Genomic DNA, 24,636 nt, shown 5'->3' with positions numbered 1-24,636 from the left:
GACCTGGCTGCCGCGATTTACGGTGCTACAATGTTTTGCGGTGGTGTTAGAAGGGTGGTGACGGTGGAGGGAGGTGTTGTGCGTGGTGGTGAGACAAGGCAGGTGTTGTGCGTGTGATTCCGTGGTCGTTGGTGGTAGTAGGGAGCAGGGGTGGCTGGATGGTGGTTGGGCCCCACTAATGGAAACTGTAATAGAATAAGGCATGTGGTAGTTATTTTTAACAAACTATGATTTAGGTGGTAGCAAAGTAATTAATTTTTTTTAACAGGTAGCAAATGTGCCGTGGTGTTTTTCCTGGTAGCAAATGTCAAAATTTCATATTTTTTAATAATATTTTTTTTCTCTTATTGATTAAGTTTCGTGAAATAACCGTGCATAACACGAGACCTAATATAGTTGAATACTAACCCGTACACTATGAAACTATAAAAGCATTATGAAAAAATTAAGCAACCAAAAAAAAAAAAAAAAAAAAAAAGAATTGGCGCGCAAAACCAAAAAGCTTTAACATAAACCCTAATTTTAGGGTTTAATATTATCCAGACAATCTCTTTACTCTCATTCTGTTCACTGGAATCCTTTCCATTTTCCCCAAATTTTCAATGGAATGAACATCCATTCCTTCAATTACAATCTCCTTCCTTCAAATCCTTCTTCCATGGCTTTCTCTACTGCCGGCATTCGCCTCTTCCGCTGCTACAACCACCATTTATGGCGGTCCCCTAGTTTCGCGAAGCTTCGGCCATTCTCGGAGCTCCGTTTCTTCTCTGTTAAAAATCCTCGGCGTCCGACGATTCAAGCGAAGCGAAGGGAGGAGAGTGAAGCTGGGGTTGTTAATGGAGAAGATGGAAATGGTAGTGTTTCTCTTTTGGATAGGGGTATTAGTGGTGAGAGGATTGTACCTACTGAGCTTCATAAGGAGGCTACTGAGGCTTATATGGCGTATGCTATGTCGGTTTTACTCGGTCGAGCTTTGCCCGATGTTCGGGATGGACTTAAGCCTGTTCATCGGAGAATTCTGTGAGTGTAGTTTATTTAATTTGATGGTTTATTTTTGGGAAAATTTTGGAGAATTAATGCTTTTATTGTAGTTATTTGAACAGGATATTGGAATATTGACTTCATTTGACTATAGAATTTGCAAAAAGCTGGTGTAGTGTACTTGCATTTGGTTGCATTGAGCTAGTTCGGCTTAATATTTATAGAATTTAATCGCGTATAGTGTTCTTATATGGAATACTTGTTCTTTAAATTGCTTGAAGGAAACCCATTTTCAACATTGTGCAGTGTAGTGTGTAGTTTGCACTAAGTGGTCGTTTGGTTCAACAAATTGGAATGGAATGGATTAGGAACCCATACCATGTTGTTTGTTTGGGCCTTTTGGAATGGTGTAGAATCCGTTCCAATGTTTGGTTGAGCATTTAATGCTATGGAGTCTCATACTTATGGTATCAAACTCCATTCCAACCCCTTGCAATCTCATTATGATTCAAAAGATTTGTGCTTTGAGGAGATTGCACACTTTAACTTGTTCTTGAGACCTCAATATTGACTGGCTTGTATGATGTTCTGGGTGCAGATTTGCAATGCATGAATTGGGCCTTTCGTCTAGAAAACCTTTCAAAAAGTGTGCTAGAGTTGTTGGAGAGGTTAGAAAAACTGAACATAAATCTGATTGATATCTTGAAATCTTTGTGCCCTTTGGCATGCTGAACACTTAATATGGTATGTTTACACTGAAGGTCTTGGGAAAATTTCATCCGCATGGAGATGTTGCTGTTTACGAGTCATTGGTGCGCATGGCACAGGTAAGACAGATATGTGCCATAGCTTCATACTATTCAGTGGTTCATCAACTCTTTCGTTTCTTTATGCTTTTAATTGGTCATAATTTGTTGCAAGCTTTCTTTTGATTGTTGCTGTTGCATTGTTTTTCACCTTCTGAGTTAATGGAGGAAATCAGATGTGGGGTTTGTCAATTGAGTACGCCTTGTTCTAATGATCATCTCCATGTATTTAGGGCTCTTGAGTAATGATATTCGGTCAATTTTGTCTGTGAAAATTGCCAAAAGTCATCTTGATGAAGAGTGTACCTTCAACTTCCAGCATGCTCTTATTGGTCTTCCGATGAGGACATTATGTCTGTTAGCTTTATGATGAATGTTGATATGACCGATCTTTTTCTTATAATCTGGAATTGTGTTTAAGTTTTTCATGTCATAATGCATGCGGCATGTAGAAAAGTTTCATTGTAATTTGAAGTGGCTGACAAGGTGGCGACTGTGGAGTGAATTCTAGAAGAGATGTTCTTTCAAGTGGGCCTAGAAAGAAAAGTCAAATGAGGCTTGGCTCTGTAGGTACATTTGTTGAGTGCCTGTGTTTTGGGTTTTAAAATCCAAGGATGATGCTTCCTCCAAATTTGTTTCATATCAATCTATCATTGAAAAATGTCAAGGCATATTGTCTTTATTAGGCTCTTGAAAGAATTCTTTTTGAAATAATGTTGATCATTTATTCCTTTGGCAAGAGAACTTTTCTTTCTTTTCCATAAAAAAGGACTTGTCTTTCTTGAAAAAGTGTTGGACACCTTTGTATGAAGATCTCTCAAGTATATTATTGACATGATATATTTTGGCTATATATTTAGATATGTTTAAGTGCTAGTGTTATCATGATCATACTTTCTATGTCTAACTGGTTATTCTTGTTGGCATGATGTTTGATTAATTGGTTAATGTAAACGGCTCAAAGCCCATATACAATAGACTTGAGAGAATATCTGTACAGACCGTTTAGAAAGCAACTAAGCTCGAGCCACTGTTTGAAAACCACATTCTCATTTCATCGAAGAAGCCATGCCTGTATTTTTTATTTAGATGCATAGTCTTTATATGATTTACTCTGCTGCAAGATTCTTTCCTTGGCTTATCTATATGTTGAAATAAGTCAAGAATCAACTGGAAACTTTTGCTTTGTTTTGAAGGATTTTTCTCTAAGGAGCCCACTCATTCAAGGACATGGAAATTTTGGTTCAATTGATTCTGATCCTCCTGCTGCAATGCGATACACAGAATGTAGACTACAAGTAAACTCCTGTTATCTTTCTGCACCATGCTTTACCTTAAATGATCGTTCTGCTCATATTTGGTACACATCTCTGATAGTCTGATTCATTGCTGCTAGGCTTTTAGGTATAACTCTATTGTTCAATTTATTTTTTGCAGGCGTTAACTGAAGCAATGTTGTTGGCGGATTTAGACCTAAATACTGTCAGTTCTCTATCATTGCTCTCAAGAGTTTATACTACCAAGTCCTATGCTTTAGAGTTTTACTTATTAATCTATTGTTATTGATGCAGGTAGATTTTGTTCCAAACTTCGATAGCTCACAGCAAGAGCCATCTCTGCTTCCTTCTCGTATACCAAATTTATTGTTGAATGGTTCTTCTGGAATAGCGGTACTGTTTGTATTTTAATATTATCAATGTTATTAATCCTCCTTGCACCTATACTTAGTATGTCGACTGGCTCAATTTTTTGTCAAGAATTTGAACTAAAGCTGCTATATCCTTTTATCCAGGTAGGAATGGCTACTAATATCCCCCCTCATAATCTTGGAGAGTTGGTCGATGCACTTTCTGTGTTGATTCATAATCCAGAAGCTACAGTAAGTTCTACTCTTCAAGCCTCAAATATTTTAGATAAACATGCCTCTAGTTTGATCTTTGATGCAATATGGTGGTGGTGTTTAGGCTTTGTACCCAATATCTTTTGGGTATATGTAAATTTCATTCCTCCCTGTTCTTCCCTTTGTTAGAGATTCTCTAATAAACTCATAAAAGCTAGAACTTGTTGATGTGAAGCCTTTGTGGGAAGTCTAGGATTCACTACATGCTTCTGCAATGTTAATTCTCTTTCATGTAGCATTGAATATAAGCTCAGAGTCTTTTGAGGCTTGGTTTCCATTTTATGTTTCCCCCCTCTTTAAGTTATTAGATATATGCACACAGATCGAAGTACTCAAAAGATGTACCAGAATTTAGGAATGTTTATTCTTCTTGGTAATAAATGCTTTGCTTCTGCAGTTTTAATCAATGGGTAATTATGGAAGTGAAAACTTGTGGAAGCAGTGATTTTATCTATATAATTACCGAAGACTCTTTGAAGGCATATTGTTGATTGAGCTATTGGCTATTCGTAAATCTTTCCATGCCTTGTAGCAATGTGATAAATAGCTCCTATGTTATCTTATGAGCTCAAATCTATTCTTAAAATGTTTTTTATTTGAATTTTCCTAAACTTATTCGAGCTTATCTCATAATATTTATAACATTATACATAATGTTTATGACATTGTGAGAGTGTATGTAAAAGTGGTTGGGTGTAAAAAAAAGGTGGATATATTAAGAAAGTGTTAGAAGATGGGTGCGTGTATGAAAAGGTGGAAATAAAAGAATGAGGGGAAAGGTGTAAATATTGTGAGGTATGAGGGGTAAAGTAGTAAAAGGATCTGCTAAAAATGGAATAAAGGAGATAATGTTTATAACATTTACTATTGGAACAAGAATTAATACAAATGAGAGAGTGTATGTAAAAAGTGGTTTGGTGTAAATAAAAGGATAAATTAAGAAATTGTAAAAAGATGGGTGGGTGTAAAAAAAGGTGGAAATAAAAGAATGAGTGGGAAGGTGTAAATATTGTGAGGTATGAGGGGTAAAAGTAAAATAGTAAAAAGGGTTTGCTAAAAATGGAATGAAGGAGATATGTCAAGAACATTATAAAACAAATATAAATGAAATGTGTTATGAACATTATAAAAAGGAGGTGGTGTAAATTACCCAAACTTGTCTAGATTGATTTAATACTAGGGTGCTGTTTGTTAGGTCTTCGTCAAAGGAAAAGGGAATTAGTAGGGTTGATTCCCTTTGATGTTGTTTGTTGAATCTAAATTGTCGTTACCTTGACCGTATTTCCTTTTTCACTTTTCCCTAGAGTCCTCTTGGGTTGATTCCCCATACCCCCTAGGATTTTTCATTCCCTTTCCCCACAACCACTACCTACTCTTTCTCTCTCCAACAATGGTTCCCAATCTTAATCAACAATCGGCGGCCACCGTTAACCTATCATATCCATTGCCGTCCTCCAATTTTCATAACTGTTATCCAATTCTGTCGACCGTCTTTCCTCTTCTCTCTACTCTTATTATCTTTTTTTTTTCCCTTGTTTTGGTGGTGTTAGTGAGTTGTTTTGGGAGGTACCTTGAGGACATATGGTGGTCCTTCGATAACCATCGTTTCCCCTCCCTTTTCTCAAATTTAGATCCGAAAATGTGAGGTGGTTGTGGTCCTGGTGGGGTTTTGTGGTCAATGTGGTGTTGGTGGGTTACGTAATGACATGGGAAGGTGCTGGTGGGGCTGGTAATTGTGGGACTGGTAATTTTGGGGCGGTGAGTGGGGTGGAGCCATGAAATCAAGATGGGGTAGAGGCATGGAGGTAGTACAGTTGCAGAGAACAACTACTTTTTTCTAAAGACAATTATTCCCTTTCTCCTATGTATAAACAAACAACATATGAAACTCAGGTGAATTTCATTCCTTTTCTTTTCTTTCCCTTTCTTGATGTCATAACCCTATGTGAACCAAACACCCCGTAAAAGTAATACGCCCAATGATTAGTGATCAGTGTTGCTCTGAGCCTTTGCCTAATTCATGTGTATATACTACTATCTATGCAACAAGCCGTGTGTTCTGTGATTATATTGTACTTTATTGTGCTAGTATGGTGGTTTATTTTTATTTATTTATTTTTATTTTTTACAAGTATTTTTGGGTAAAAAGTGACTTGAAGGTTTATAAAGAAAATCACCAACATAATTAAATTTTCATTAATAGAAAAAATAAGCAACTTTATCAATATATGTATATATTTCCATCTTCTTTAAACGTGTTTTATAATAAAAGTTTACCTGCATTATCACCATCTTCTTTTGACGTAATTTGTGTTTTATTTTTACTTGTCCCTCTCTCAGTCTCCCCCCCCCCCCCCTCTCTCTCTCTCTCTCTCTCTCTTACCCTGATAATATTGTCAGGCATATGATTACTGAATCTTATGTAAAAGCGTATTTTGAGCTTCTTTCAATGGTATAAATTTTGTTAATTTTCAAACTACCTAACATAGCTGTATTTAATTTACACTTTAGAGTTAATATGACTTATTTATATTGACAATCAAACTCTATTATTCTCTTATCCTAACCATTATATATGTATATATATCTATTTTGATCAATCTAAAACTTGATATAATTTCTAATTAACATTTTATTTAATAATATGCCACGGTGATGTGTTGCTCTATATGCTTTTGAAAAGTTCATAGCAGTTTGTGAAAATAATTAACATTTCTGTTTATTTTTTTTGGTAAATCTTTTAATCTTGTTTTCGGGCTTTTGTAATAGCTTCAGGAGCTGTTGGAATCCATGCCAGCACCTGATTTTCCGACTGGAGGTCTTATTATGGGTAACCTTGGGTAAGCTTATGTTCGTCTTTGTCATCTTCAAAATATAATTTTACTTTTAATAGGAAAATCACCTGCCCCTAATATTTAAGCTTGCTGTTTAGTTGCTTTTCTAAATTCTGTCATTTGTGTAGTGATTATACAGCTTGTTCAGTTGGAACACCTGAAACAAGGTGTTTGTTTGCATTATTTTCTGCATGGAAAATCTTTACTGTAGCATATCCTTTTTGTTTAGAATCTATAAATGAATTTACTTACAGTTAGAACACTCTTGTAGTCTTGTGATATAGACACAGTTCAAAAACATCAGGGAAATTCCTTGGGTAGTTCTTGTTGATGGATTTTGTAAAAGTCACAATCATTGTTACTTCATGGTTTTCAAGGGTAATACTGGCGTAGAACATAACATTCCAAGGCCTTGGCTTGACTGGGTTCCTCACTGGGTGTTATTGTAATCTTCAATATCTCTATCTGCCTATGAGATCTGTTGATGTTATTTGAGGTTATTTAAAAAAACAAACCCAATTGTGAGGTTAGGAAAAAGAAAGTGGGTCATATTAGAGGCAATTGATTATTTTGGAAATTATAGCTACTGGAACTAAATTTTCAGGATTCCTATCTGTTTCTATATCCATATGGTGGCTACTATATTTCTGTTACAGGCAAGAGAGTTATAGGCTCCTCTTGAATATTTACTGAAGTTGTAAATGAGGTTTAGAGGATTCTTGAGTTCTCTTCCTACATTTTGAAGGGTTAAATGAATTTCACAATGGCAATGAGATGGATAAATATCTCTCTAGATCACCTTCACTTGGGACATGCATGGATGTGGTTTGATGGTGGGTACAAAAATGATGCATCTGGCATACCTACGATTCCTGCTGGGTATCTTTTGTCTTTACTCTGTTGGGGGTTTAAGGGAGGGGAGAAGCTGGAGAACACTTAAATATCGCTGCTTCGAGATTCAGACTTTAGAGTCCCTTCATGTTCTTCCCCTTAGACTACAGAAACATCTGCTGAATGGATCGGCAACATTTTAACGTAACTTCTATTATAGGGAAAAAGATATTTCTTGTATAAAAAACTGGAAGAAGAATTTAAAAAAAAAAACCTGCCAATATTGTAAAATTACCTACTAATTTTGATGTGGTGGTTTTACTTGTCACTACTGTGGCAATTTAGCTGTCTAAAGCGCAAATTCATTTGGATGTAAATTGACTGTTTATGCCCCTTGAAAAAAAGGACATTAAAACAAAATAAATTAGTTTGTGATACTGTTGTTAGTAAGGCAGACAATGGTGTAATCATTTATTGGGAGTTTTGGCAGTTACAGAATTCAGGGATAAATATTAATTTCTGTGGTCAAAATGGGTTAGATAAGGCCATTTGAATTTTTAGAAATATGACAATATTGGTTTGTGGGATCCTTCCCTGCATCCACTAGCCCCATTACCAGATCTTCTTCTTTTCCCTTTAATGTCATAGTTTTTTCCTCGTACCACCTAAGCCTGCATTATTTATTCACTTTGTGGCAAATATCTCTTGTTTAATCCTTCCATTCCTTAGGAATTTTATTAAAATTACTGTTTTTAAAACATAAATTCCTTTCCTTTTATATAGTGGTTGTCAATTTATTTTATTTTATACTTCCTCCGTTTCTTTATAGTTGCAACACTTTTCTTAAATGGAAATGTCACAATAGTTGCAACACACTATAAAAAGGAAGGTTTTTTAAGTGAAAATTGTACTATTACCTTAAATTAAAGCACATGGCCCACTTGATTATACTCCTAACATTTTTAACCCATTTTAAGTGTATTATATCATGTAAGGACCACTTTCTTAAATACCGTGATATTGTGTGCGTTGCAACTATAAAGAAACGGAGGAAGTCTTTTTTTTTTTTTTTTTTTCTTTTTTTCCTGGTTGACTTGTTTTTGCATCATTTTTGACTGCTTCTATTGCATTTCTTTTCTCATTTTTGTCTGTAGTGCTACGCTTGCTTCAGGAAACACTCTGATAGATTTAGCTAAAATATCAATAAGAGATAATTATTTAATTTCCAATGTTGCTTATAGATCACTCAAGCTCTTTCCCTTTCCTCCATCAAATGGAAGATGTTAGAAGTAGGAGAACAGAGTATACAAGGAACAAGAATTTTTGAACATGTAGAAAAGAGGGGAAGAATAGAAGTTAATGTCATTGTGAAATATAATTCAATTAAGCAGAAATCTTTCAGGCAAATTCAACTATGTTTTCTGTCTCAACTACAGTATGTCAGCAGCAAAGCAAATTAGGGCAGAAAGAATCAAACCTTAAAGGTTGAAATTAAATGTGAGAAATGATCATGTTTCTCCATCCGTAGTTACTTAATTTGCTAATGCCACCACAACCCAAAAAAAAGGTGAATTATACATGAAAGCAGTACATTTTGATCTAATATTAGTGAATTGCATATCCATACCTGATCTCGTACTAGTGAATGACACTGAGAAAGTGAGAAGTATGAGTCCTCCTTGCTCATATTGTATGCAAATGTTTATATGATAAACTAAAAATGATACAAATAGAAGGGAATCAGATGGGAAACAAAGGGACAGATCTGAGATAGGGAAGGGAAGAAGAGTTATGGAAGAATCACGAGAAGGGAGAGAAACTAAGGGAATGTCATTATGCTTGAATTAACTTGTGATAAAATAATCAGGGATGAGAAATATTTTTTTGGTATTATAAGGTGGGCTTTAACAAGGAAAGGGGTTTTGCGAAAATATATTGACATCATTAAGGACATGTAGGAGGGAGCTAGTATAAGTGTAAGAATCATTGTTGGGAAGACTAAAGAGTTCCCTATTACAATTGGAGTTCATCAAGGTTCTACACTTAGTTCGTTTCTTTTTGCTATAGTCATGGATGAATTAACGAGTTCAATTCAAGATGACATACCCTGGTGCAATATTGTGTTGATTGATGAAACAAAAGAAGGCGTGAAAAGTAAGTTGGAATTGTGGAGACAAACTTTGGAGTCTTGTGGCTTTAAGGGGAGCAGAAGTAAGACGGAGTATTTGGAATGTAAGTTTAGCGGTGTGAGAAAAAGTGAGGTAGGGATGATCACCTTGGTTGGGAAGATTGTCCAAGGTTTCAATTATTCAAAAAGATGGAGACAAAAATGGAGATGTAGCTCATAGAATCAAAGTGGGTTGGTTGAAGTGGAAGAGTGCGTGAATAATGGAGAATTAGATGGAGATGTAGCTCATAGGCTAAAGCGAGTTGGTTGAAGTGGAAAAGTGCGACATGTTTTTTTATGTGATCCCAGCGTGCTTCATAGATCAAAGGGGAACTTTTACCAAACAGTAATAAGGCCTGCATTGTTATATGGTACATAATGTTGGTCCATAAAGCATTTCCACATGCGTAAGATGAAGGTGGCGAAGATGCGTATGTTGCAATGGATGTGTGGCCATACAAAAAAGGATCGGTTTTAGGAATAAGATAATTAGGAAGAAATTAGGAGTTACGTCGATTGAGTACAGGATGAGGGAGAATCGCTTGAGATGGTTTGGCCATGTAAGGAGACCAAGTGACGCTTCAGTAAGGAGGCTTGAAGAATTGCAAAGTGTTAGGATTGCGAGAGGTAGGGAAAAACCTAAGAAAACTTGGAAGAAGGTGATTAAGAGTGACATGAGTGCTTTGGGGATCGAGGAAATAATTGTGTTGGATAGGCGTTGTGGAGGGTTGTGATTATATATATATATATATATATATATATATACTTTTTAAAATTTTTTTGTATTTATTTTATTATTTTATACCACTAATGTTTTATGAACTGTATTGATTTCCTTTGCTAAAGTTTCTCGAACTTGTATGTTTTTTACTCCCAACATTTTAAAAACTCCTTGAAAACTTTCTCAAATCTTATTCTTGGTTTTTATTTTAAAACTCCCTTATGCTTTAAAACTCACTTTACTCACCTTTTTTCAAACTTTTTCAAATGATTATCTTGTTATGTCCTTTTATATTTTTTTATATCGTACGGTTCCCTATGACGATTCATGTTAGCTAACTCATTTTGGAACTAAGGCTTTGTTGTTGTATTTGTTTCCTAAACGGTCAGGGAACTAACTGATAGAGTTAATGCTAGAAATTTAATATGTGTGGAATATTAAAAACAAATTCAATAGTTTCTTTAGTATCTTCTTTTTGAAAAAAATTACTTTTATCAAAGTCGTTATGTATTTGGTATATTGGTTTATAACCTGGACTTATGTCTAATGCTCTATAGAATCCTTGATGCATATCGAACCGGGAAAGGACGCATTGTCATAAGAGGAAAGACTGAGATAGAACAATTCGATTCTAAGACTAAACGTACAGCTATTATTATAAAAGAGGTCTGCATCTGTCTTGTGATTAGCTTTTCTCTTTGAATGATATTTCCTATCCTCCCAAGTATGATCTAATTTGCGGTGTTTACAAATGAAACAGATACCATACCAGACAAACAAAGCCACTCTAGTTGAGAAGATAGCTGAACATGTTGAAAATAAGGTAGCTTTTTCCTCTAACATGTGAACTGCATGGTCTATAAAGCATATAATTGGGAACTTGTACTGTCCAATATGCATGGATGAATAATGCCATATGCTCATGCCTGTACGCTAAGGGTTTTTTTTTTTTTTTTTTGGTTTCAAGCTCCCAATCTCAATTGTCCTCACTAAGTTGCTTATATGTGCTTAGATTTGTTTATTTGAGTAAATTTCTAAATTTCTCGGATGGGTATTAAAGATTGACCATCCAGCCAACCAGATGCTGTATAAATTGGTAGTATAAAGGCTATCAAACTAAATATTTTTGTTTCTGTCCCTTGTTAAAAGAGGTTGTTAACCTGCAAGGGATACTGAATCACTGATCTGATGCTATAAAATGAGAATTGACTGTTTAGCATACTCTTTTATTTTATTTTTATTTTTGGGCCAAATTGCCAAAAGGAGAAAAAATTACAGCCTCGTAAGGCAAGACTGTAACAAGCACCAAGCACCAAGCACCAGCATCCTAACAGGCCACGCAAACCCCGACCGGACTCAGAACTTTGGATGCCACCTTCTAGGAAAGGGTTCACTCAAAGTAACGGACCAGGAAAAATAGAAAACCATACATCAGTGCTATACTAAAAATTTTCTATCCCTAAAGACAGAATCTGAAGACTTGCAACTGCCTATGGACATCAAAGTATTTCTCTGTATCCAAATGCTGTGAATAGCTTCTGTAAACACATGGCCATAGACCCTTCCTTTTGCACTTGACTTCCAGCAATGCTTAATAAGCCATTGCTTTTCCTCAGTAAACCCCTGCACAGGCTCCCTGCAACCAAGGAAATCATTCACCTGTCTCCAAATGTTTTTAGAATAAGAACAAGCAAAAATCAAGTGAGACACACACTAATTCTCAGTCAAACAAAAGAAGCAAAGAGGGTCACAAGGAACATGCCACAAAGTCAAACTCTGTTTAGCAACCAGTTTGTTCCACAAAGCAAGCCATGTGATAAAAAGACTTTTTGGGGAAGCCTTATTATGAGGAAACCTCTCTTCCAATCCATCTTAGGATACTAAGGTCACCATTATGAATGAAGGAGGACCATATAGCAATACCATCAATCAACTCCTGGCACTTCAGAGTTCCATAACCGAAGAACATTTCTTAGGAATACCAGCGGACCATAAATTCTTGTTGTTGAAATAAATATATGCACTCCTATAATCTGCATATTGTCAGCTTTGTGAGAAGGATCCCAAAGAAGCTTAACCACTGCAGATTTATTCCGTTCACCCAAAGAAGTGATAGTCTAGCCCCCACATACTTTGGGAAAATGGGAAGACACGTGTGCTTCTAGGACACCAGAGCTTTCTTGAAGGATTGCTTTTTCCTTTATAGAGAAAACACCTTGACCAAATGAAGCCTGCCTGCACAGGAGAGATTTCTAGCAGTCTACATAATCCTTCTGATCCAAGTCTTGGGTAGTTGGGTCATTTTAGCAGTTTTTACACATTAAGAAAATTACATAGATATTGTAGAGTAACATTAATATAAAGTGACATAATGTTATATTATTATTTGATGTAAAGTCAAGAAAAGTTGGAATAAAGGCAAAGATCCAGTTGTGGAGGATGAGGAAGAGGTTGATAGATAATATGAATTAGCTGCCTGAAATTTTGAGTGCTGTTTATAAGCGCTTATGGGAATTTTACTGTGCTTATGTGACTGTGGACTAAATCCTGATTCTTTATGATAATAGGAGGAATAATGTTTATCTTATTCTTCTGCTGGTTCTGTGTATCTAATGCCTAATATGCATGTAACTCTTAAATGGACTACATGCTATTACATGCTGAATGTTATTCCTAACTTGACATGTTACCATTTCCATTATTTTTTATGCAGAGTTTAGAAGGAATAAGTGACATCCGTGACGAAAGTGATCGTTCTGGGATGCGTATAGTGATTGAGGTAGGGAATTCCTAGTGTTGGTAAGCTAAATCTATAATATGTTACCATGTCGCTGATCCACTTATCCATATTATTATAACATTATTGCAGTTGAAGCGGGGAGCTGAACCGTCAGTTGTTCTAAATAACTTGTACCGTCTTACTGCACTTCAGTCCAGCTTCAATTGCAACATGGTTGGGTAAGTTCTGGTATCCTTCATCATACTTCTCATCCACCCCTTCATCATACTTCTCATCCACTGATGATTTTTGAAATTTATGGAAATGATGTAAAGTTGCATCCATCCTTGCTAAATTGACTTTTGATGTGCTCTTTCCTTTTTAATGAATTAACTAGATCACTTCTTTTCTGAGGCTTCCTTTGATAATTAATTATCATTAAATGTACAGGATTCTTAATGGACAACCTAAACTGATGGGCTTGAAAGAGTTGCTTCAGGTAACAATTTGATTCTGTTATTTCCTTTTAGTATTTACAACCTCTGTTTTTTTAGTTGACGTGTAGTCCTTTTAGAGAAGTTTTGTTTTAGTTGACATGTATTCCTTTTTGGGAAGCTTATTTTTGGTTGACCCCACCACAAACTTGATTAAATAAGCTAAAGCACATGGTCTACCCACTTGCTTTAACATTCTCTCCCCTCTCTTTAAAGTGTGTGCCTAAATTGAACGTGTCATCTAAATAGAAACGAAGGAAGTATTTTCTTTAGTATGTATTGGCTAAGTATGCCTTTTAGCTATATAACAAGTCCTTTGTACTTCTTTAGGGAATCTAACAGGTGTGCAATATTTCATAATCTTCATATTTGAACAAAAGAATGCAAAGAAAAGCTAAAACTCTTTTTAAAGTACATTGATCTCTTCCCATTCATAAATTTGTTGAGGGAACTAGCATAAAATTTCTACATCATTCTTTTCTTAAAGGTAGCATCTTAGCAGTGTATGCCTGCACCTAATGATTTATAATTAGAGATAAACAAAGTCATTCAGATGGTCCAATCTCCAATGAGAAATTCTTCATCAGTCTGGGCAATTAACTTTGTTGATACTATCATGGACGTTATCTAGCTGAGTCAGTGAATTAGTTTCCCTCACTTTGTGGAGGTCATAGCAGGTTGCATCTGTGTGCTTTCTAGAAACTACCATTAAAAGTACTTATGGGATACTAGTATTCAGTATGTACATGACTGACATTTTATCTTTTGATATAAATACTAAATTACAAATATAAAATTAAAAGCGCATGCCACTGTTTGTTGGGTGAAGGGAGATCTGTATGTTGCAATGCTCCTTGTAACCATTTCAAACTATCAAAAAAAAAAAAATGTTTTCACTTTTTTTAGCATATGCTCATTGAACGTAATTTTTAAATGGAATATTTATAGGATAAAATAAATTCTGAAAACAGTAAAAAGGTGGTGAAATATTTATATGAGCACTAGGAGCAAGAACAGGGTTGGGGGAAGGGGGGGACCGGGGGTAAAATTTGTGGTGACTATCATAAAGTAGATATGTAAATATGTTATAGTTTGTAGATACTATGGTCAGTGATATGCTAAAGCTCCTGCAATGATCTAAACAGGTCCTTAAAGGAAAAGAATTTTGGTGCTAGGAGTCTAGGAGTTTTGGTCTGAAGATATTAGCATGTCAATCTTTATCTTCAAATTAATTTTAATCATATTACATAACGGGCCTGCATAAAATAATCTTCACTAGGTATTTAGATCATGTCAGTTTGCATAAAGATATACTGTAACTTAATTTGATATAGTATATTGAGATGTTCTATGACTGCTATCCCTTATCCTAAATACATACAATTGATATTTTTATTTCCTTCTGTCTGTATTTGTGTAATTTCCAACATAGCTCTTCTACTATGAAATTATGAAGTAATCGAAGCCATTCGTTTGTCCTCCAAGGGCTCATATTATTAGCTGCCTGGGTACCTTATAGTAGAAGCAGCTACCTTATAAATGGGGGACAGTAAAATTGTAAGAAAAAACTTTTTCCTATAGGAGTATCAAATGATGAGATTTTCTCTCTTCTCTTGCACCTTTATGAGCATATTAATCCTAATGATTAACTTAATCGTTATCTAACTTTGGGTAAAAATGACGAATGAAAACCTTGACTTCATTTAACTTATTAATTTTATTGCTTTCCCCCAAAAACAAGTATATATCTTTTTCTTGTATTTTGATTTCCCCCAAATGTTCCCGAACCCCAAAGATAGGGTACCTTGGAAAGTGAGCAATTTTCTGAAAGTTGATTGTTTAAGTGAAGAGATGAAGGTTATTCATCATTATTGGAGGATCCAGCCGTTTAATACAAACTTAATTAAAATATTCTTCAATAAATTGTACTTGACCGTACAATTGATTGTAGAAGGGGTCACTGTGATATCTATTGGAGCCTTCCTTTGTGTGGAAACTGGGATTTAATGGTGTCTGTTAAGCTGTGTTTTGTTTGGAATATGAATGCATGACTGACAGTTTCCAACACTTTCCATTTTTGTAAAGCGTTACTAGCTACTTGTTTTGAGCTCATCTCAGATTTTGTGAATTTTAATCTTGCAGGCATTTCTTGAATTTAGGTGCTCAGTTGTTGAAAGACGTGCTCAGTTTAAGCTTTCACAAGCACAGGCGAGACAGCATATTGTGGAGGTACTTTAAAATATTAAAGCTTGAAATGTTTCCTATGTGATTTCCTTGTATATGTAGCTGGTGTTTGATTTTTTTTCCCCCCCTTGTGTTTCTATATAAAGGGTATCATTGTGGGGCTTGATAATTTAGATGAAATTATTCAAGTAATCAGGAAAGCATCAAGCAATGCAATGGCATCAGCAGATTTGATGAATAGTAAGCTTCCGATACCTTGTTTGCAATTTGTTAAATCACGTCAGATCGTCGTTCTTTCCAGTTTAATGTACTATATTCTTTGATGGAAGGTGATGGGGTGTGAAAAACAGTTCCACGTAAATAATGTAATATAATCTTGAATTTGCAATTTGTATATAACCTATGGTATGCAATGACAAGGAAAAAGGCAGAAGTTTGCCTATTGTCCCATGTCCCTAGGGCTCCTCTTCGTAAAAACACGCATCTTCAAACCCTGTCCAGTGAAGAACTAATAACTGCACCTCCCTTAGCCACAGGACCCTATATATAATCCCTTCCTCCCCATTCTCATTCAACTCCCTTTGAAAGAAAAAGAAAAAAAAAATCCTCATAATTTGGTCTTTGATTAATGTTTTTGCTACTACTACTACTACTACTACTACTGCTGCTGCTGCTGCTGCTGCTGCTGCTGCTACTACTGCTACTCCTACTGCTACTACTACTGCTACTCCTACTACTACTGCTGCTGCTGCTGCTGCTGCTGCTGCCGCCGCCGCCGCTGCCGCTGCCGCTGCTGCTGCCGCCGCTGCCGCCGCCGCTGCTGCTGCTGCTGCTGTTCTTATGTAGTTTCTGAACAAACAATTGGGTACTTATGATTGTATCCATAGAGCCTATTGAGCCTGAATTATTATGTCATGATTAATAAATTAATGCATTGACTCATTGAAAGTTGGCTAATATGTAAGTTTTGTAACCTGCTGGTATTAGGTAGCTGAGTGAGCAAGAATGAGGAATTATGATCTGCTAATGGAGGTGGGAGGAGAGTTAAAAAAAGAAGAGAGAGGGAAAATAGGAGATAGAAAGAAACGATAGATTGGTGATATGGTGATTTTAGTTGAGGCAGAGTGGGGTAGGGTATAAACAGGTCTAAGGAGATGGATAGTGGGGGGGGGGGTAATAGAGAAGAGTTTTTTCTTGTCAAAGTAGTAATGAAGCCAACAGCGACAGAAGGACTGAATTGGAAACAGGGAAGAACTTTAAGGAATGGAGGGAGTACTTAATTTAAGGGAATCATTTCTATCATGAGACAAGTAACAACTGTGTTGACGATACATACTCGTAACTAGAAACTGGATTTTGATGACCTAAATGCTGTTTAAGGGATGTTGGAAAAGAGGGGTTGATTTTAGATCTGTTTGAACCTTTCTTCTGAGTTTGTAATTAGGAGGGCATCTTGTATGAGTGTGATGTTAATTTTCGTCAACAAATTAGAATTCAGTTACACTTGTATACGGTAGAGTTAACCTCTGATGATCTTGAAGGGACTATCAACAAATAAGCAAATAAATAACTCCTGAAAATACTGAAATATTAGGTAAAAGTGATTGAGATTTGTTTATAGGAAAATTTGTCAAAAAGCTCCTTATTTTTGTGCTTGTTTTGTGATCTAGACCATCTAGTACCTTACTTGAAATTTATATTTTTTTAATAGTACCTTAAATTTGTTTCTTTTACAAAAGTACCTTGTTTCATTTTTCCAGTGGAAAAGTCAAATTTTAAGCTATTGAGCTTTTTTACTACTTCCATTTTTGTGTGGTTGAAGCTTGCATCCGATCTCTGTTTTTATATCTTTTTCTTCCAAAAATTTTCCCTTCTTAGTCGCGTTTCTTCTCACTCTGTTTTTTCTTTCTTTTTTCCCCTTCCTTTTCCCTTTGTTATCTTCTGATTATAAGCAAGTCATTCAATAAAATTAAAAGAGCATGAGGAATGGAGCTGTAGGTGTTTTTGGTGGTATGTACTTGTTCCTATTGTGTTACATATCTGGACATTTAGGGTTAAATCCCTTTCTTTGTTGGATGGAAAAGGATGTTTGCTGTGTTAATTGTAAGTATGATATGTGATATTTAATAAAAACTAGAAGAAAGTATAAATTTGATTAAACTATTCAATTCAGGTCTTTGAAAGTTCATTGAAAAAACCTTGTTAGTTTCCAGCATTTTGCTTACAAAAAAAATTGAATAAAAAGAAAGGAAAACAGTAGGAAGAAAAGAACTCAAGGAAGACGATCAAAAGAAGCGACAAGAATGTACGGATGGATAAGAATTGGAGCCAATACATTAGTGGGAGAGGGAGTTTACTGTGCGAGGTAAAGAAATAAAAGAAGGGAGTGTTAAGTGTTACACACACTAAGAAAAAGTCGAAAAAAAGTCATTTGCCGGAAAATTGACTTTTTCACCGGAAAAATGAAACAAGGTGTAGTTTTGAAAAAGATAATGATGCTTAAGGTACTATTTGACAAATTAAGTCAATTAAAATAGTGTAGACTAAGATATTTTTTTCTAAGACATTTTCCCTTTTTTTTTTTTTTATTTTTTTTTATTTTTTTTTATAATACTTCCTTTAGTTTTTGTTTACTTGTTCAGACTTTTGGCACTATTAAGGTTACTTTGAAATCTATTAGTCATTTAATCTAAAGATAAAACATAATCATGTGAGGATTATTTAGATTTGTCTTAACGTCTACGTGAGGTTTACTTACATACTACCTGAGTATCTCTCGTTATACAAACTCTTAAATGGACCTGCTTCACACTAATTTATTATGGACCACTAACATTATAGACACTATGATGTTTTATTAATTAAAAAAAGGTCACTATATTAAAATAAAGGTTATTATATTGAAATAAAAGTCATTTTGATATTATAAAGGCAATAAGAGGTTAATTTTTTTAAATGAAAATTTTTATATAGTGGTCAATATGAATAATAAAGGTCACTATGTTAAAAATAAGGTCACAGAAGTTTTAATTATATTAAAGGTCACAAAGTTTTAATAAAGGTTACTATGTTATAAATAAGGTTACTATGTTAAAATTAAGGCCACTATGTGCAAAGTCAGTTGCGCGCGTATAAACCTCAGGTCCACGCAAGTTTTCTAGCTCTGGTTAGTGGTTACTCTTTTCTTTTTTTGTCCATTCTTTTGAGTTGGTTGCACTTCCTCTCTTGTCCATGTCTGGTAAAGTTTTCTACACTTTTACCCCTACCTACATCATATGCTACACTCTATTTTCTACTTTTTTCTTATAAATCCATTTCAAACACTCTCTTTTCTATTCTCTATCACATAAAACTCTAATTATAATATTATCTCTCCTGTCTCTTTAATCTTTGTGCAAATAGTAATTGCAACTAACTCAAAGGAACGAAAATAGTATGTGCGTAATTATATTAATGTGTCCACTTTTGCAGAGTATAGTTTGTCTCAGAAACAAGCTGAAGCTATATTGGATATTAATCTAAGAAAGCTTACTGTTCTTGAGGTGCAGTGCAAATCTTTCTCCAAACATTAGTATACTAGGTTACATGCACCTGTTATTTGTATACTTAAAGTAAATCTTTCTGATGCTGCCAGAGAAACAAATTTGTTGACGAGGGTAAATCGCTGATGGAACAAATCTGTAGATTGGAAGAGTTATTGTCGAGCAAGAAACAAATTCTTCAGGTAAAAAGACAGAAATGTTGTTCAATATTCTTGTGTGATACCATTTACACATTGCTCCTTCAACTTCCACTGGTCAGTATGGAATTTCCAAACTATTTTTAACCGAGGATAAAAAAATTAGGGGATTATAAGAATAGGATTAGAAGTGTTTGTTGATTTGATTTTCAAAATTATGCCAAACTATCAGTAAACTTTTTTTTCTTAAGAAATCTTTTAATTACCATTCCTGTTTTTCCAATTTAATGGTTGTTTCCGTGTCCTTGTTCCCATTTCTTTTCTGTTTCCATCTTCAATTTACCTATCTCCAACATGCCTTGTTCCATCTGGATCACATTATGTTCTTTCTACTAGTGTGGAGAACTTTATAAAAATTATTATAATCTATCACACAAGGAACCTTAGTTTTATGCTCTTCTCATTTGCCTATTGCTTTGTCAAGTGAAGAATACTAGTCTAGCTGCAAAGTTGCTAACAGCTAACCTACTGTATGTGCTATGTTGTAGTTAATTGAACAAGAGGCTATTGAACTGAAGAACAAGTTCGCAACTCCCAGGCGCTCCATGCTGGATGATGACGAAGGTGGTCAGGTGGACGACATTGATGTTATTCCCAATGAAGAAGTGATCTTGGTAGTTAATTTGTGCTGCACTTCCTTTGTCTTATTTTTCCTCTTGCCGAATATTCAATCTTATTGATACCCTTTATATTCCAGGCTATCAGTGAAAAGGGTTATGTTAAGAGAATGAAACCCAACACATTTGCTGCTCAAAGACGTGGAACTATAGGTAAATCTGTTGGGAAAATGCGAGTGAATGACATGATGTCTGACTTCCTTGTCTGCCATGCTCATGATCATATACTTTACTTCAGGTATGAAAATTCTACTAGCAATTCAATGTATTTTGTCCTTATGAGTCATGATTGGACTTAATTTCATGCATCCTTAGCCTTGAATGCTTCATGCAAATCTCTAGTTCAGGTCCTCTATTTGATCGTATGCGTTTTTCTTTTTATTTGATCGTGTGTGTGTGTAGCCAGCTGTTTTAATACTGAATTGTTCTGCATGATTTGTTTTGCAGTGATAAGGGTATCGTTTACTCTGCCCGTGCATATAAAATTCCGGAATGTACACGCACTGCTGCTGGCACACCATTAATACAGGTACATGTAACTATTTAGTTTGCATGGAATGTTTGTGGTCTCTTCTGATTTCTATTTGGATGCCAGATCTTGTCATTGTCAGATGGTGAAAGAATAACATCCATCATTCCCGTGGGTGAATTTGTTGATGACCAATATCTAGTAATGCTCACAGCCAATGGATACATCAAGAAAGTGTCACTGAACTATTTCTCATCAATCAGATCAACAGGAATAATTGCTATACAGTTGGTCGGTCTTCTCTTATGCATTATCTGCTATTCAATTATTTTAAGTATTAATTTCGATTCAGCAAGTACGAGTAGCTAGGTTTTATTTATATGCTCCGCATGTTATTTGACAGGTTCCAGATGATGAATTGAAATGGGTACGGTGTTGCACAAATGATGACCTAATTGCAATGGCTTCCCAAAATGGAATGGTCATTCTTAGCTCTGGTGACACTGTAAGTTGCATAGATGATCAACGTATCTAACAGTGTATGAAATTCATGACTTTATTTGGCACCTAAATTGTGTAATATAATGGTTTGATCTGGTCACTTTCAGTCCATTACTAGGACCAAAGTAGTTATCCTTGGAAACTAGTGCGTTTAATAGTACTTATAGCTCTTCTGTTGATGCAAAGAGCATTTGGAATATGCTATAAACCATTTAGCAGTTCAATTCAAAATAGATCTATTAGCTTACTCAGTTGGTAGTGTTAGGTTTGTTACAGTTATTGAACATACATGATTAAACTGAAAGTTGATAAAAACAACATACTAACCGCTTGGGCTTACCACTACTGAATTGGTTACTCTACTGAAGCTATTGATACTTAACATACTAGCAATTTTTAGTTTATGTTTGCCAAGTACCAACTTCTTAACTCTTTCTAGACATACTTTTAGTTATGAAGTTGCATCTAACCGCTATAAGGCCTATAATAATCTGGATATCTGTTCTTTCTGTTGTGCACTTAATACTCGATTATGCTGCAGTGGTGCTGTTCAATAATGAAATAGCATGCCTTGGATGTTATTTACTCATGTTGTCGTACTAATGGTTCCAGATTCGATCCCTTGGAAGAAATACAAGAGGTACAACTGCCATGAAACTAAAAAATGGGGATAAGATGGCAAGCATGGATATCATACCTGCAACATTTAGAAAAGAGTTGGACCAAAATGTAGATGAATATGGTATATGGTAAGATTATCTGTACCTTATTGAGGCATTTGAGGAGTTGCTTGATCTTTTCCTTGTGGTCTCTTATATTAGCTTCTTTACCTTAGATTGTAAAGTAACTCTGCAAGTGTGCAGCTTATAAGAATATGTGTTTGTTTGATGCAGGAAAAAGGGAACGAGTGGTCCATGGCTTCTTTTTGTTTCAGAAAGCGGCTATGGGAAGCGGGTTCCATTGAGCAGCTTCCGCCTGTCACCCCTAAACAGGGTTGGGTTGATTGGATATAAAGTAAGTTGGATCTACTTGAACAATTTTAGCGGATTTTGGTTTGGGTATGATTGTAAATATGTATCTCATGTGCATTTTCAGTTTGCATCTGAAGACCAATTAGCTGCTGTTTTTGTAGTAGGATTTTCACTCTCAGGTAATCTTGCATTTAAGTATGCTACTCTTTTCTAACCTTTTCATGCGTATAAATTTGACTCCTATTAACTTTATACTCTTGCATCCCTTTGGCAGAAGATGGAGAAAGTGATGAACATATCATCTTGGTTAGCCAGAGTGGAACCATCAACAGAATTAAAGTTCGTGATATCTCGATACAATCACGTTATGCCAGGTAACTAAAAGAATTCTGGTGTTGAGTGCAGTCTTGGCTAAGATAATTTTGATGTTAGTGTTGGCTTGCTGATCTAAACATGCTTATTTTCTTCTGTCAGGGGTGTTATTCTCATGCGGCTTGATCATCTTGGGAAGATTCAGTCAGCGTCTTTGATTTCTTCAGCAGTAGGTGAGCCTGATGAAGATGAAGTTGTTCAACTACTAGGTGAAATTGCTGGATGAGGAGTTCAAACACTGTATTATATACAGAAAGACTGACCATTTTTGTATTGGATCTGTATATAAATTAAGAAACTATGGTTTTGTTGCATACTAGTATATAACGTCTTCTAGTGTCTCGTTGCAGTTTGTTTTAGTCCTAATCTACCATGTTTATTATTGTGTACGGAAATGTTTGCCTCTTTTCTTTTTTATGCTGTTAAATTGCATCTCCGGAGTCCAACTCAAGTTTGACTTGTCTCAATCTCTTAGCTAGACTCTATTTGAAAACATGGAATCTTGAAAAGTTGAAGCTCAACTTGAATGAGATGTGAATTTAACTGAAGATAGGCTTTTAAAAATGAATCCTTTTTTAAAAAAAGTAAAATATATGGTCATGGTATAAAAAACAGTCACTATATTAAAGCTTAGTTGCATTTAAAATAACAATTAAACTATTTAAATGAAGTACAATAAATTTTGTAAAATATTCTGGAGCAGAGTTTGGTTAGCTACACAATTTGAAACTAATTGTTCATTTTAGTTGTGTTTGGTTTTCTTTCCTTGCATATAAATATGTATAGCCAAATAATCGCGTGAAAATAGTGTATTAATTTAAATGGTGCAATTTGCTGAAAAAGAATGTTAGTTCTATCTGATAATTCTGATGAGGGAATGAAAGGGGACATATTCAGTGAATGATGTTTAGAGAGAATAATTTATACTATATATTAAAAGGCGTTTCTTTTAAAGGAACAGTGCCACATGGCACTCTTCAAAGTATGTGTGCCTATGTCACAATGCCATATCATCATCCAACGTAAGGTAGCCACTTCATTTAACAAAATAAAATATGCTCTCAACAAGATTCGAACCCATAACCTCCAATATATATAGGTAATACTTTTACCATCTCAACCAACTATTATTCTTTATTCAAAAAAAAAAAAAAAAAAAAAAAAAAAAAAAAAAAAAACCCAACTATTATTCATGTTTCAAATTTCACATAACATTATAATATTCCTTTTATTTATTAAGTAAATTAGAGGTAATATAATTCATTTATTTTTCACAAGATTAAAATATAAATACATATGATGTAAAAATAAAAAGTGACATCCAAGACAATGCCCGAACCACTACACACACTAACTAGACAAATAGTCCAACATAATTGTTAAATAAAAGCAAGAAGTACACAAATTAACAACCTGTAACATTGCCCGGGATACACACTAGTTAACCCTTAAATGATGTGATGATTGATTAACATTTTCTTACTTCTTACTTTATAATCTTACTTTATAAAAAGTAGAATCTTGCTCTTATGAATAGTGTTGTGACAATTTTAATCCCAAAAATGTGTATTTACGCATTTGCCCCCATTTAATATTACAAGATTTTTTAAAAAATATTGTATACCTTCTCTCTATTATTACGTACTTTTTCATCTTCCCATTCAATCGGTTGAATTATTGGTTTCAAGTTTCAACGACAAAGTCACTGACAATCTTCAAAGATATTTTCAATTTTAATTTCAATTGTTTCATAATGTTTTGATTGATTTTAAATTTTTAGGTATTATCCTTTTTTAAATTTTAGGGTCTGGGTATTCATCTATTTTCCCTAAATTTGATTGGATTTTGGAAGAAAAAAATAGTAGATAGATAATTGAAGTTAATGGAGAACTAGAAACACTATAAGCAAGGGAAATATACCAACTTCCGAGCACTACCCCATGAAAGCCCCTCATGTCTCTTTCTATTCTTTCAATTTGATGCAATTTTGGGGATTGTAGAATTGTACAAAGGTGGCTTTCAACATTGCTATTAGATTTGTTGTTATGAGATGCAAAGGACATCTGAATTTTGATTATATTTTGGGATTAAGAGCGTAAAATGAGAGTCCACAACTTTAAAAGATGCAATTTTTCAAGGTACATGTTTTTTGAAGGGAGTAGAATGCCTTTGTGCTTAGGCTCTAGATGTATATTCTATATTTAATTTGAAGGAAAGGAGGTGTGAGTAGTTCTCTTATCAATCCTAACCTACCTTAAAGGTTTATTGTTACTTGTTAGAAAAGAAGATACCACTTTTCTAGTGAGATTCTGATATGATGCATCCTGATA

The 24,636-nt window shown here is 34.8% G+C and overlaps 1 protein-coding gene across 1 annotated transcript; it reads left to right on the top strand.

Annotated features, from left to right (window-relative positions):
• The first annotated feature begins 482 nt into the window (after window positions 1-482).
• LOC145603768 (DNA gyrase subunit A, chloroplastic/mitochondrial-like) lies at window positions 483-22,738 on the top strand. Its single transcript, XM_081659750.1, has 27 exons — window positions 483-1,020; window positions 1,580-1,649; window positions 1,743-1,808; window positions 2,984-3,085; window positions 3,225-3,269; window positions 3,359-3,457; window positions 3,580-3,666; window positions 6,457-6,527; window positions 10,798-10,906; window positions 11,001-11,063; window positions 12,954-13,019; window positions 13,110-13,198; window positions 13,410-13,458; window positions 15,596-15,682; window positions 15,784-15,877; window positions 19,109-19,179; window positions 19,272-19,361; window positions 19,865-19,990; window positions 20,074-20,231; window positions 20,441-20,522; window positions 20,589-20,753; window positions 20,866-20,967; window positions 21,576-21,712; window positions 21,857-21,977; window positions 22,059-22,113; window positions 22,209-22,308; window positions 22,409-22,738. Exons 1-27 carry the CDS (start codon window positions 608-610, stop codon window positions 22,530-22,532), a joined length of 2,841 nt encoding a protein of 946 aa, XP_081515876.1. The 5' UTR covers window positions 483-607; the 3' UTR covers window positions 22,533-22,738.
• Window positions 22,739-24,636: the final 1,898 nt, after the last annotated feature.

Source organism: Chenopodium album, chromosome 22 (genome assembly GCF_948465745.1).
Source record: "Chenopodium album chromosome 22, dcCheAlbu1.1, whole genome shotgun sequence".
Classification (NCBI taxonomy): Eukaryota; Viridiplantae; Streptophyta; class Magnoliopsida; order Caryophyllales; family Amaranthaceae; genus Chenopodium; species Chenopodium album.
The sequence above is the reverse complement of the archived record's forward strand: the minus strand, read 5'-3'. Positions and strand labels throughout refer to the sequence as shown.

Bases quoted from the DNA above. Each gene is read 5' to 3' on its own strand.
- LOC145603768 (XM_081659750.1), top strand. From the start codon at position 608: ATGAACATCCATTCCTTCAATTACAATCTCCTTCCTTCAAATCCTTCT. The intron at 19,362-19,864 runs GTAAAAAGACAG...GCTATGTTGTAG, and splicing joins GCAAGAAACAAATTCTTCAG to TTAATTGAACAAGAGGCTAT. The intron at 21,978-22,058 runs GTAAGTTGGATC...GTGCATTTTCAG, and splicing joins TTGGGTTGATTGGATATAAA to TTTGCATCTGAAGACCAATT.